The 13,698-nt window shown below is 40.0% G+C and overlaps 1 protein-coding gene across 2 annotated transcripts in view; it reads left to right on the top strand.

Moving 5' to 3' along the window:
- The window catches only part of LOC140521209 (pyrethroid hydrolase Ces2e-like), a 33,559-nt gene extending 23,311 nt beyond the window's left edge, over positions 1-10,248 (top strand). Inside the window, exons 9-13 of one of the 2 annotated variants that reach the window (XM_072635956.1) lie at positions 1,407-1,481; positions 2,608-2,755; positions 6,616-6,738; positions 8,877-8,955; positions 9,717-10,248. In XM_072635956.1, the coding sequence (XP_072492057.1) occupies positions 1,407-1,481; positions 2,608-2,755; positions 6,616-6,738; positions 8,877-8,955; positions 9,717-9,900 (609 nt within the window). In that variant the 3' untranslated portion in view covers positions 9,901-10,248. The remainder of the gene's footprint in view (positions 1-1,406; positions 1,482-2,607; positions 2,756-6,615; positions 6,739-8,876; positions 8,956-9,716) is intronic. The other variant, XM_072635957.1, reaches the window with a different exon arrangement.
- The last annotated feature ends 3,450 nt before the right edge of the window (positions 10,249-13,698 follow it).

Raw genomic sequence — 13,698 nt, forward strand, 5'->3', positions numbered from 1 at the left:
TCCCACAATATATCAAAACCATGATGAGGAACTTTGTGATGTTGGAGGGATAATTATAGTCTTCCCAAGGGCAGAGCACAAAGGGACTCTAACCACCTTATTCTTGGAAGTTATGCCTCTTTTAACACTCCTCTTAACTCTTAACATCACATTGCTTTTTAAGGTTGTCATATTATCTTGATGTCTCCTTATGGGTTTGTGATCACAGTCCCTGAATCTTTTACAAATAAATTGCCACCTCACCATGTCTCCCTCATGTTAGGATTGTAAGACTTTTTCCCCATTAAGTCTGATCTTAGTGACTGTGGTTGGTCCAATATTCTGTCCTGTCAGGTCCTTTATTTTGAATCCTGACTCCATGATCCAATATATTAGCTGGCCCTCCTAACTTTGTGCCATCTGTAAATTTACCTTTTCTCAAATTAGAAAAGTTAACCTGAACAGGCTTCCCTGGAAGAATCAGAAGTGATTCAACCTTTGCTTATTATCTCTATGAATGACTCATTTCATGTGCAAATCTGCTTAGAAATATAGGAAGACAAGCCCAAGCTAGGTCTAGTTCCCTTTTGGTTAGAATATCCTCTAAAAGTCCCATTATTTTGTTTTTGTTTTGTTTTTCATTTTTCATTTTTGGAAGTAATTGGAGTTAAGTGACTTGCCCAGGGTCACATAGCTAGTAAGTATCTGAGGATGAATTTGAACTCAGGTTTTCTTACCCCCTGTGTCAGCTAGCTGCCTCAAGTCTCTTTATTTTAAATGAACATTGAATAATATTAAATGACTTTAACATAGTCCTTAATAGTTTACAAAAAATTTTTTTCAATGTACCCACTGCGAAGTAGGGACCATTAAGATGTTTATCCCCTTTGTAGAGAACTGAATCTCCCAGAAAGGAAATGATTTAACTCCAGTCACACATCTGAGAGTAGAATCTGGGCTTCCTGAAGTGAGACAAGATCTCTCTCCTATGAACTTCAGGGCATCATATCTCAAGGTCATTGTGTTGATATTAATTTTAAATATGACATGATATTCACAACCATTTGCTAGCTGCTTCCTTAAGCACAGGCATATAAAGATGGTTTATTTACATTGTGGAGAAAAATAGAATTCTACCTGCATCGTTTATGGCATAACGTATTGTAGTAAGCATCAGTCATTGTGGAAGGCCACTAGTTGTTATGAAGAAACTGCAACCCCTGGGTATCGCTGGCCATTTTGCAAACTCTTTTGAGAATTATTCAGTGTGTATTGGGCATTATCAAGTAAATCCTAAACCAGTCTATGGTACTAGCTCCTCCTTAAAGGATAAAATTACTTCCTTGAATTAGATTTTTTTTAAAAAAATGCATAAATTTTGTAAAGTTCTAAAGAATATTTACAATGTGCTATTTTTCTCTACACAGGAAATTGGCATTATAGGACTTAAGGAAAACATGAATAAAAGCAGTATCCAATCAGCTCTGCAAAATCTATTTTTGGTGAGATATCAGTTAAGCAAACTTTTTCAAAAGAATTTTTAGAGGACCTACTGTATAGCAGGCACTGATTTATGTATAGTGACAAAGTGAAATTGTGCTTGCCCTCAAGGAACTTAAATTCTATGAGGGCAATAACCTGCACATACAGAGACAGAGGGGAAAATATACACAAAGCAAATCTTGGCGGAGGGGTAAGGCACTAGCAGGTGGAGGAGGGAGGAATCAAAATAGATGTTCTATAGACGGTACAGTTTGAGCTGAGTCTTGCCAATGCAAAGGCATGGAGATGAGAGATGCAATGGGAAGGGTGAGGAACCAGGAGGTTGGCATACCTGGACCACAGACTGTGATGAGAGTAACTATGTATAAGAAGCCTGGATGGGGTCATGTTGTTAAAAGTTCTCAGTACCAAACAGAAGAGTTTATATTTGATGGAAGATGGGAGCAGCATAGTTTGGAGTGGGGAGAGATCTGAGGCCCAGGCAACAATCAGGAGGCCATTGAAATAGTCTAGGAGAGAGTCAAAGAAGGCCCTTCCACCCATTGACTTTCTTCTTTCATTGTCACAGAGTGGCAAGGGACCTTGGGGACCCCATGTAGCTATCCTTTCATTGAGCCCTACATCCCTTCTATACCATGCCAAACATGTAGTTGTCCAATATCTTCTTGAGGAATTTAACTCTGAAAAAGCAAGCCCTGGTGGGGAGGTTGTAAAGTGACCTAATAAGACCCAGTACCTATGAATGGCAGACAAACTTGTGTGGGCTTATTCCTTGTGGTTTTTTAACTGATGAGTCATGTCTGAATCTTTGTATCCTTTTTGGGGGGTTTTCTTGGCAAAGGTAGTGGAGTGGTTTGTCATTTCCTTCTCCAGATCATTTGTCAGATGTGGAACTGAGGTAAACAAAGTTCAGTGACTTGCCCAGGGTCACATAGCTAATACATGTCAAAGGTCAGATTTGGATTCAGGTTCCCTTGACTCTAGGGATAGTGCTTTTTCTACTGTGTCAACTACCTCCCTTGCTTATTCCTTACAATCAACCAATAAATATCCCCAAACAATCCCCTGACTGGTAAGTTCATTTTTCTGTTACTCTCTCTCTCTCTCTTCCTGGGTCTCCTGTAGGGTTTTCCTCCTGAGCTTGTGCGTTTGGTGATGGAAGAGTATTTAAAAGATACTGAGGATCCTGGAGAATATCGAGCTCAATTCCTCGAAATGTTGGGGGATTTCATGTTTGCTATTCCTTCCCTCAAAGTGGCCAAATATCAACGTGGTGAGTATGGCATTGTCCCTTTTTAGAATCAGTACAAGAATGTCTCCTCTCTAGGCCAGTGGGTGTGTGTTAAACACACACTCATGCAGAAGGAGGCTCCTGCTTCTGGCTTTGCTATCCATAGTCTCCAGATTGGTTAACCCCCTGATTAAACCTTCCTTCTTCTTCTCTCCTTCTGCAACCTAAACCCAGCTGGGGATTGTGGGGGACTCTGTGACTATTGTTAACAAATAAGAATTATTATAGTTATATATATAATAATATATAGTAATATTTTATTATTAGAACAAATAATAATAAATAATAATGATCCACATTTTCGTAAGCAGATGCTTTTACCTTTTGTGTGTGTGTGCATTATGGACACCTTTGGAAGTCCAGGGAAAGTTCAAGATTCCTTCCAGAGTACACCTTTTAAATGTATAAGATAAAAATATATAGGATAGAAAACCAGGTACATTGAAATCGAGTTATAAAAGTGCTCAACTAAAAATAAATTCAAGAACCCCTTTAGAGGGTTTTATGGTGTTTTTTCATGTTTGTGGTTTATTTATTTTTTAAGATTTAAATTTATTTGTTTACTTTTAGTTTTCCACATTCATTTGCATAAAATTTTGAGTTTCAAATTTTCTCCCCATCTTTCTCCTCCCTCACCCTGAGATGGAATGCATTCTGATTATCCCTTCCCCCAGTCTGCCCTCCCTTTAATCATTCCCCCCTCTTATCACCTTCCCCTTTCCTTTTTTGATGGGCATGATAGATTTTTATACCCATTGCCTGAATATCTTATTTCCCAATTTCATAAAAACAATTTTTCAACATTTGTTTTTAAAACTTTGAGTTCCAAATTTTCTCCCTTCTTCCCTCCCCACCCATCCCCATTGAGAAGGCAAGTAATTCAATATAGGTTATATATATGTAATTATGCAAAACACTTCCATGAAAGTCGTGTTGTGAAAGACAAACTATATCTCCCTCCATTCTCTCCCACCCCCCCAATTCTATTTTCTCCTGTGACTCTCTCTTTTCTAAAGTGTTTGCTTCTCATTACCCCCTTCCCCAATCTGCCCTCCCTTCTATCATCCTCCCCCTTACCCCCTTCCATCCTACTTTCCTGTTGGGTAAGATCCCTGATTAGGTGTGTATGTTATTTCCCCATTAAACCAAATCTGATAAGAGTAAAGTTCATGCATTCCTTTGTATCTCTCCCTTCTTCCCATCCATTGTGTCATCTTACCTCTTTTATTTGAGATAATTGACCCCATTCTATCTCCCCCTTTCTCCTTCTCCCAATATATTCCTTTCTCATCCCTTAATTTTCTTTTTTAAGATATCTTCCCTTCATATTCAACTCACCCTGTGCCATATCTGTCTGTCTGTCTGTCTGTCTATCTATCTATCTATCTATCTATCTATCTATCTATCTATCTATCTATCTATCTATCTATTTCTTCCAGCTACCCTAATGCTGAGAAAAGTCTCATGAGTTAGAATGTAAATAGTTCAACTTTAATAAATTCCTTATGATTTCTCTTTCCTGTTTACCTTTTCATACTTCTCTAGATTCTTGTATTTGAAAGTCAAATGTCCTATTCAGCTCTGATCTTTTCATCAAGAATGCTTGAAAGTCCTCTATTTCATTGAATAACTGTTTTTTTCCCTGAAGGATTATACTAAGTTTTGCTGGCTAGGTGAATCTTGGTTTTAATCTCTCTGACCTCCAAAATATCATATTCCAAATCTTTCATTTCCTTAATGTAGAAGCTGTAAAATCTTGTGTTGTCCTGATTGTATTTCCACAGCATTCAAATTGTTTCCTTCTGGCTGCTTGCAATATTTTCTCCTTCACCTGGAACTCTGGAATTTGGCTAGAATATTCCTAGGAGTTTTCTTTATAATATCTCTTTCCAGAGGCTGTTGGTGGATTCTTTCCATTTCTATTTTACACTTTGTTTCTAGAATATCAGGGAAGCTTTTCTTGATAATTTCTTGTAGGATGATGTCTAGGTTCTTTTTATGATCATGGCTTTCATGTAGTTCAGAAATTTTAAAATTATCTCTCCTGGATCTATTTTCTAGGTCAGTGGTTTTGCTAATGAAGATTTTTCACATTGTCTTCTATTTTTCATTCTTTTGGTTCTGTTTTATAATCTTGATGTCTCATAAAGTCATTAGCTTCCACTTACTCCATTCTAATTTTTAAGGAATTATTTTTATCAATGAACTTTTGGACTTCTTTTTCCATTTAGCTAGGTACGCTTTTTAAGGCATTCTTCTCCTCATTTTTGGACTTTTGCTATTTGGGTTAGTCTATTTTTTAAGGTATTTTCTTCAGTATATTTTGGGTTTCCTTTAGCAAGCTCCTTTGACTTTTTTTTCATGATTTTCTTGCATTACTCTGATTTCTCTTCCCAAGTTTTCTTCTGCTTCTCTTACTTGATTTTCAAAATCGTTTTTGAGCTCCTCCATGGCCCTCATGAGACCAATTCATATTCCTCTTGAAGTGTTTTGATGTAGCAGCTTTGACTCTGCTGTCTTCTTCTGATTGTATGCCCTTATCTTCCTTGTCATCAAAGTAAGATTCTATAGTCTAAGTTCCTTTATGATGTTCACTCAACTCCCCAGCCAAACACTTGACTTTATAACTCTTTGTCAAGGTAGGACTCTCCCTCACCAAAGTAGGAGTGAGAAGTGGGGGGAGTGGGTATACTGTCCCAGGTTTCAGAGATTTTGTATTAACTGCTCAATCCCCCACCATCTGTGGGTCCAGAGCTCCAGATGCAGCCTCTGCCACTTCTGCTGCCACTGTCACTACCACCCCCCACTGCCCTGAGGATAGGGCCAGACCTGACCAATAGGAGCTCTCTTTTTTTCACCCAGGTCCCACAGAATTTTCCCACTTTTTTGGTGGGTTTTCCCACTTTTGTAGGTTGGGAAGTCTGGAAACTGAGTGTTTTATTGTTATAAAACACTTTACATCCATTATCCCCCTGGATCATCACAACAACCTCATCCCAGTGGATTGAGCACAGACCTGGAGTCAGGAAGACCTGAATTCAAATCCAGACTCAGACACTTTCTAGCTGTGTGATCCTGAGCAAGTCATTTAACTTCTGTTTGCCTCAATTTCCTCAGTTATGAAATGGACATGATAGTAGCACATCCATCACAAGGTTGTTTCAATACTGCATTGAGACAATATTTGTAAAGCACAATGTCTGCCACAAAGCAGGTACTCTATGAAGGCTTATTCATAGGGCAGCTAGGTGGCACAGTGGATATAGTACTGAACCTGGAGTCAGGAAGACTCTTCTTCTTGAGTTCAAATCTGGCCTCAGGTACATACCAGGTATGGGCAAGTCACTTCTCCCTCTTTGCCTCACTTTCCTCATCTGTAAAATAAGTCACAGAAGAAGGTAGCAGACCACTGCAGGATCTTTGCCAAGAGAACTCCAAATGAGATCATACAGAGTCAAATATGACTGACAAGCAACTTAACTACAAGTGCTTATTCTCATCCCCTCCCCTTCCCATGGGACAGACAGGCCAGAGATGATTATCTCTACCTTCCATGTGAAAAATCAGTCCCAGAGAAGTAAAAGGATACCCCCAAGGTCTTGTAGTTGGTCATCAGCAGAGTCAGAATCTGGTCTTGTTACACCAGGTCCCAGAACACTCCTGTATCACAACATCATTCTGGGACAATATTTGTTAAGGGGCTGCCCTTCAAGAGCTTGTCTGTTAATGGCCACCCACCACTTCCTTCCCTCAAGGACAGAATCAGGCTGGGGCCCCAGGCATGTGACCTTGCCCAGGGTTCAGTGTGTCCATAACTGTGAGCATTTCTTATGTTTGCCTAGGTCTCAGCTCTCCAGTCTACTTTTATGAATTTCAGCACCGACCAAGTGTATTTGAGGACATCAAACCTGATTTTGTGAAGGCAGACCATGGTGATGAGCTGCTTTCTGTCTTTGGAGTGCCTTGTAAGCAGTGGAGATGGGATGGAGCAGCAAGGTGTGGCTTGGGGTGGGGGGCAGATGGGACAGAATCCATGGGACTCTGGCTTGCCATCTCCATCATCTATGTTACTCCTGGTGACATCAAAATGAGTAATAATGCCTTACCTTTCCACAAAGCACCTTCCTATGCATCAGTTCATTTAATGATGATAATAAGAATAGTTAAATCTAGTTAGCATTTATATACTGTTTGAAGGCTTACAAAGAGCTTTGTATGTGCCATTCTCAACTGATACCCTTAAAACAACCCTGTGAAGTTAGTACTGGTGTTATCCCAATTTTACAGACTAAGAAACAGAGGCTGAAAAAGGTGATTCTTGGCTAGCCAATTGTCACAGAGCTAGTTAAGGGTCTGAATCAGGATCTGAACTTGTGCTTTCTTGCTTCTATGTTCAGCACTCAGTCCACTTATAATGTAGCTGCTATTTGATTTTCTCAAATCCCCGGGTAAGGGTGGCAATGTGGGGAAGGGAGAGATTGTTATCATGGGTGTTGTACAGAGGAGGAAAACTGAAGTTTTGAGAGAGGAGTAATATTATCCAATACCCTAGAGTTAGCAGATCTAACCCCCAATTCAGTGTTCATTCTGCCCTACCATGTTCTGTTAGGAAGCAATGGATAAGGGTCCATCTTCCTGTGAAGAGTTTTTGTTTTTCTTCTTTATATTTGTATCTCCTGCCCCTGGCACAGTGCCAGCGATAGAGGATGCAATTAATAGTTACCTGTTTGACTGAGTGATTGGAGATTAAAGTATCAGCCTTGGAAGTCTCCTTGATTATTCAGGTGAACTGAATCAGAAGATTGGATCAGTTATTCTGTCCAATTCAGTTTATTTGATTAAGTATATCCAACCCACAGATCCCTCTGATCACCTCTGAGGAAGACACAAACATACATAAGAAAGTCTCTGACTTCCTAGAGTTTATTTCCCAGAAGGAGCTTCCCCAGTAATGTCCTGATCCTGTCCTCTGATGTAGACCCTACCTGGTCACACCACATCCTACTATTTGATTCTTATCCTTTTGCTTCTATAAATCCTGCACAGCGGATCTGTCCAATGTGCTGGAAACCTTCCCTTCCTCCTTCGTTCTTTGCTCCCTCCTTCTCTCCTCTCCCTCCCTTCCTTTTCTTCCTCTTTCCCCTTTCTCCAGTTATTCTTGTTTCATTTTCTCTAGCAGTTGATTGTTGGACCACAATCTCATATTTAGCTTGGAATTAATGGAATTAATGTTTGTAGATGGCCCCAAATCTGTGTTTTTGGAAATCTCTCACTGTTTTCACCTCTTTCTCTTACCCTGGAAGAACTGGAATACCAGTTTATACCTTCATCTGTGTCATGACTTGCCATGGTCAATGAATTCATGACCTTATGGGCCAGCAGTGGCTGCTGAGCCTGTCTGCACTGCCCCAGCTAGGGGACTTGAATGGCAGGCATTGTGTGGGACACAGGCCATAGGCAAAGACTTTATGGCTATGCAATTGTAGATTAGAACAATAATAATAATTATTATAAATAACATTTTAATGATCATGCCATTATTATAATCACATATAGCAAAAAGCAATTATAAAATTATATGCTTTATTATGATAGCATTATATATTATAATAAGTATATAATAATACAAATATAATAATGATAAGCATCTATGTAACACTTTTACAAGTTACACATTATCTCTTTTCTTTTTACCATCTCAACAACCCTCAAGCACAGGTGCTATTGCTATCATCATTTTTCTAACACAGAAATAAAGGCAGATAGAGATTAAATGACTTATCCAGGGTCACTCCACTATTCAGTGTCTGTGACTGGATTAGAATTTGGGTCTTCCTGATTACTAATCCAGCAGCATTATTTTCTTTCTTTCTTTTTTTTTTTTTTTTGAGAGAGACTCAGCAATGGAGTCAGACAGAGTAGGCCAAGAGAAACCCTGGGAGGTCCTCTGAGAGGAGAGTGACATGAAGGAAACTATTGAAGGGGAGATAAGATCAGTGGCCAGAGCAGGATTAACTGGGTGGTTGCAGCTGGGGACTGGAGGAGAGGAGGCCTTTGAATCTGCCTTTGACCTTAACCAAGATGTTTCTTTTTCTGTTCCTAGTTTTAGGAGAGGGAACAGAAGAGGAAAAACTCCTGAGCCACAGGATAATGAGCTACTGGGCAAACTTTGCCCGTCATGGGTGAGAAAGCTAGCCCTTGATTTCCCTGTGGGTTGTACTTGTTCCTAGGCACAGAAAAATTTCCCATTTACATAGAAGTTCCCTGATTGAAATTTGTTCAGGAAAAAAGAATTTATTTCAACTTAGAGTCAAGGAGTGTTGAACAAGTGTAGTCCTTCCTCAAATTCATGGCTGGGGTTTGAGGTGTGGGTGTTATTGTTCTGGCAGACAACCTATTCACCGGCATCTTGAAAGGAAAAAAGGTCACACCACCATCCTTGAGTCTCAATGACTTCTCTTCCCTTTTGGGAAGCATTAGGACCAGTAGCAAGAGCCTTGGATTTGGAATCCAATATTGTTGTCTTTGATTCTTTGTGACCCCATCTGGAATTTTCCTGGCAAAGATACTGAAGTGGTTTGCCATTTCCTTCTCTAGCCCATTCTACAGATAAGAAAAGAGAGGCAAAAAGGGTCACATAGCAAGTAAATATCTGAGATGAGATATGAGATGAGTTGAAATCCTGATCTGACTACTTATTCTCTATGTGAGTCCTTTCACCCTTTGGACCTTCTACCTCTGGTACATTAGAAAGTCTCAGTATGAAAGATGAAGACCAAACTGTTTAAGGATGGGTGAACAAATCTCCATATGGGTGCTACCACTGTCATCTGACCCCTACTTTTGGGCTTTTTCATTTGTTCCAAGGATGAGCTAAAATGACTTACTTGACTTGCTAAGGGGGTAGCCCCTTTCAGCTCTAAATGTTTGGTTTTCCTCCCAGAGACCCAAATGGTGCAGACCTTTTTCATTGGCCAGTCTATGACCAGAAGGAAGAATACCTGCAGCTGAATTTGCAATTATCTGTGGGAACAAGCCTTAAGAAGGATAAGTTCGAGTTCTGGACCAAGACTTTGCCTGAGAAAATGAAAGAATTACAGCGTGAAAAATCCCGGCTAGATTTGTGATCCTTAAGCATAACTGCTTTTACAGTTTTTCCATACCAATAACATCCAATAATTTCCTTTGAATATTTCCTTGGTCTGAACTAAAGTATATTGAAGTTTTGAGTGAACTATTTTGGCTATCGTTCGTTGCTGTTAAGGCAGAAGAATTTAATAGATATCCAAAAGGAAAAAAAACCCATTAATGTAGCACCTACTATGTTCTGGTCACTGTTCAATGGAAACACTTTTTAACAATATCATCTCTTTTGTAAGAGACCCTCCAGTTCTGAGACAGTGGGAATCTGAGACCAGCCAGTCCATCCTGTCTCTAAATCCCAAGTTCTTTTCATTAAATTATAGTGAAGATGGTTTCATTTTCTGTCATTGTATCTCTAGGGCATTTGGTAGCGAAACTGTTAATGCTTTCTGATTGATTGAATGATTTAGAGCTGTAAGTGATATTAGAAATCACTGAACAAGAATGAACACTGAGGCCCAGAGAAGGGAAAGGACTTGTCCAAGGTAATGCAGATGTAAAAAGATATTCTCAAGGTTTCTTTTAAGAACTTCAGAACTGATTGCATGAGATGGGAGACACTGGCAAAGGACCACCCAGCATGGTGGGCCCACATCAAAGAAGACACCGTGCTCTATGAGTGAACTAGAGTTGCAGTAGTTCAAAAGAAATGTGAAATGCACAAATTTAGAGACATCTTCACTCCAAATGTTCATATGGACTCTTTTGTGCCTGGTCTGTGGTAACACCTTCTGAGTTCATATTGGTCTGCTCAGTCACAGAGAGACACGCTGTATCTTTACTCACAGTAATGTCATTTTGGTCCTCTTCTAGAATATTGGACAACAACCAACCAACCAACCAAGGGTCTGAGGGAGGATCTGAACTCAGGTCTTCCTGATTCTAAGTCTGGTGCTCCATTCATTCACCATATCATGAAATTTGAGGTTTCTTGGAATGGTCCTTCTCTCTTTCCTCCCAGATGTGGTTCTAGCTTTATTCCAGCTTTGAGGAAATTGGTTGAACCAGATTTATTTAAGGGTATCCAGTCCCAATTCCTGGAATAGCTATTGAAAAAAGATTCCACTGCTCTGGAGTCAATTCTTGGCATGATGTCAATGGAAAGCAAACACCCCAGGGAAGGCTCTGAGAGCCATGTCATTTGTTTGCTTGCCATTAGGTGAAAGCTGGCAGGTCATAGAATTGTAGAATTAGAAAGGACTGCAGAGACCACTCACCCAACCTATACCTAAGCAAAAATACTCTTCTATTGTTGTTTTTTCTTCATTCTCAAAGAGAACCATGATGTCCTAAAGGTGATGCCATGACTTGCAAATGCATTGGATTTAAGTGATGGGGGGGCTCTGAAAAGTCACCAGCCTCACTCTCTCCTCTGGAGCCAACTAGGTCCAGTGACAAGATATACATTGGGATAACTGGAGATGGCCCAGGATGCAGTGGGAAATCTTGATCTTTTTTAAGCTGAGGTCTTTCTCAGATCTGACTGAGTCAATGCCCATTCAGTTGGTAAGGCAAGGTAAGCAATGAGGCAAAGAAGGGCCTCTTTTACCTAGTGAGAAAAAATAAAAAATCAGTCTGGGGAAAACCCTGAGGGTTTCTGGCCAAAACAGAAATAGTTGCTATTGACATTCACTCTAAGCCACCTTTGCCCAAAATTGATCAAGTGGGACGTGGCTGGGACCCATTTTTGGTTAATCAGTGGGAGCCAGAGTGATTTGGGTTTAAGTTCTGGTCCTTAAGCAATAAATCTAGCCTACAAAATCTGAAGATATTGTGTGAGGCTCAAGCAATCAAAATTTACATTCCTTTGGGCAGAGCATCTGCAGGTAAGAATATTATACCCTATGTAGACAGAGGGAGAGGAAGGAAGAAAGGGAGGAGAAGAGGGAATGGAAGCAGGGAAAGAGGGAAAGGGGAAGGAAGGAGCTGTGTTGTCATACTTTACGTGGGCAGTTAGGTCTCCTATGGGATGTCTGGTAGTTTTCATAGGTTGTGATTTGTTCTTTGGTCTTGAAGAAGACCATGACTTCAGGAAGCTGACAGTATGACTTGTAAGTGAATTGCATTTAAGTGAGGGAGGGCTGTACAAAATCATCTGCCTCACTTCCTTCTTCAAAGTCATCTGGACCCAGTAGCAAGATATAGATCTGGAGACTTTATATGGCTTCAGATGCCATGGAAGACCTTTGCCTTCTTAAGTGAGGATTACTCCTAGGTCTCAGTTTGACTGAGGCAACTTCCATTCAGTTATTAAAGCTAGGTGAGAAATGAGGTAATGAACAATCTCTTTTATCTAGTGAAAAAAAAAAATCAGTCTTGGAGGGGAATTCTCTAAGGGCTTCTGGCCAGAACAGAAATGGTTGTTATTTACATTTGCTCTGAACCAACAGGGTCCAAACAATGACTAAATGAGATGTATGTGTGTGTGTGTGTGTGTGTGTGTGTGATTATATGATTGTCCTTCATTCTTGAAGAGGATCAAAATGATATCACTGTGTTAGAGTCAACTTATAGTGTTTCTCTCTATGGCTGATCAGACCAATACAAGCTCAGAATGATCTAATACAAGTTGGGTTCAAATAATCCATATGAACATGTGGGGCAGATTCCCTAAATTTGTGAATGTCATGTTTCTTTTGAGTTACTTGAATTCTGCTTTGCTCATAGAGCACAAAACCTTTTCTAATGAAGGCATGCCATTCCAATGAAGGTTGGCAAACCTGTGCCAGCATCTCCCATGTCTCACAATCAATTCCAAAGTTCTTAAGGGAGACCTTGAGAGCGTCCTTGTATCACTTCTTCTGACCACCATGTGAGCACTTGCTCTGTGTGAGTTCTCTGTAAAATAGTTTTTTAGGCAAGCATACATTTAGCATTCAAACAATGTGGCCAGCCTATGGGAATTGGATTCTTTGCATAAGGGAAGGGAAGGGAAAGGGGGAGGAGAGGAAGGAGCCACATTGCTCAGTGGGGCAGCTCAGACTACTCACAGGTTGTTGTTTGTCCTTTGTTCACAAAGAGGAACATGACATCAGGAAGGTGATACCATGAATTGCAACTGAACTGAATTTAAATGAAGGAGGGAGGGCTGTTCAAAGTCACCAGCCTCACTTTCTCCTCCATAGTCATGTGGGTCTGGTGTCAAGATATAGATCAGGATGATTGGAGATGTCCCCACCTAGTATATGATTGAGCAGGGTTATAAACCTAAGTCTATCTTGACTTTAAGATCAGCCCTCTTTTTAAGGCACTGACTGTTGCTTCTCAGCAATATGGCACAATACCTTTGGAGAACCAAAGATGCATCATGTCAACTATGTACAGAAGATTATGATGGATGGTGGAAGGCATACAAAATTTAGGTGAGATGTATTTTCCCACAAGGAGTTTATAGTCTAATGCGGGGAAAGGTAGGATACTGAACAAGCAACAAACAATTTTGTGCAACTATGTGCAAGATACTGTTCCAAGAGTCAGGATACAACTACAAAGAATGAAACAATTTCCAGAATCTTACAGCCTAATGTAGAAATTAATAATGTATAGTATATGTATATGAAAGGAATAAATACACCACCAGCAGAGCACACTATAATACATGATATTAGATTGGGTTGGATGGTTTGGGCCAATTTTTCCATGCTAGTTTTGGGTAGTTTCAATGGAACTCAAATATCTTCTGGGAAGTTGCTTTCCTCCTCTTTGATCTGCTTAATACCAAGTCTGAGTCAATCAATCAAAAAAGGGCAACTAGGTGATGCAGTGGATAGAGCACCAGTGCA

The sequence above is a fragment of the Notamacropus eugenii genome, chromosome 1 (genome assembly GCF_028372415.1).
Source record: "Notamacropus eugenii isolate mMacEug1 chromosome 1, mMacEug1.pri_v2, whole genome shotgun sequence".
Taxonomy (NCBI): domain Eukaryota; kingdom Metazoa; phylum Chordata; class Mammalia; order Diprotodontia; family Macropodidae; genus Notamacropus; species Notamacropus eugenii.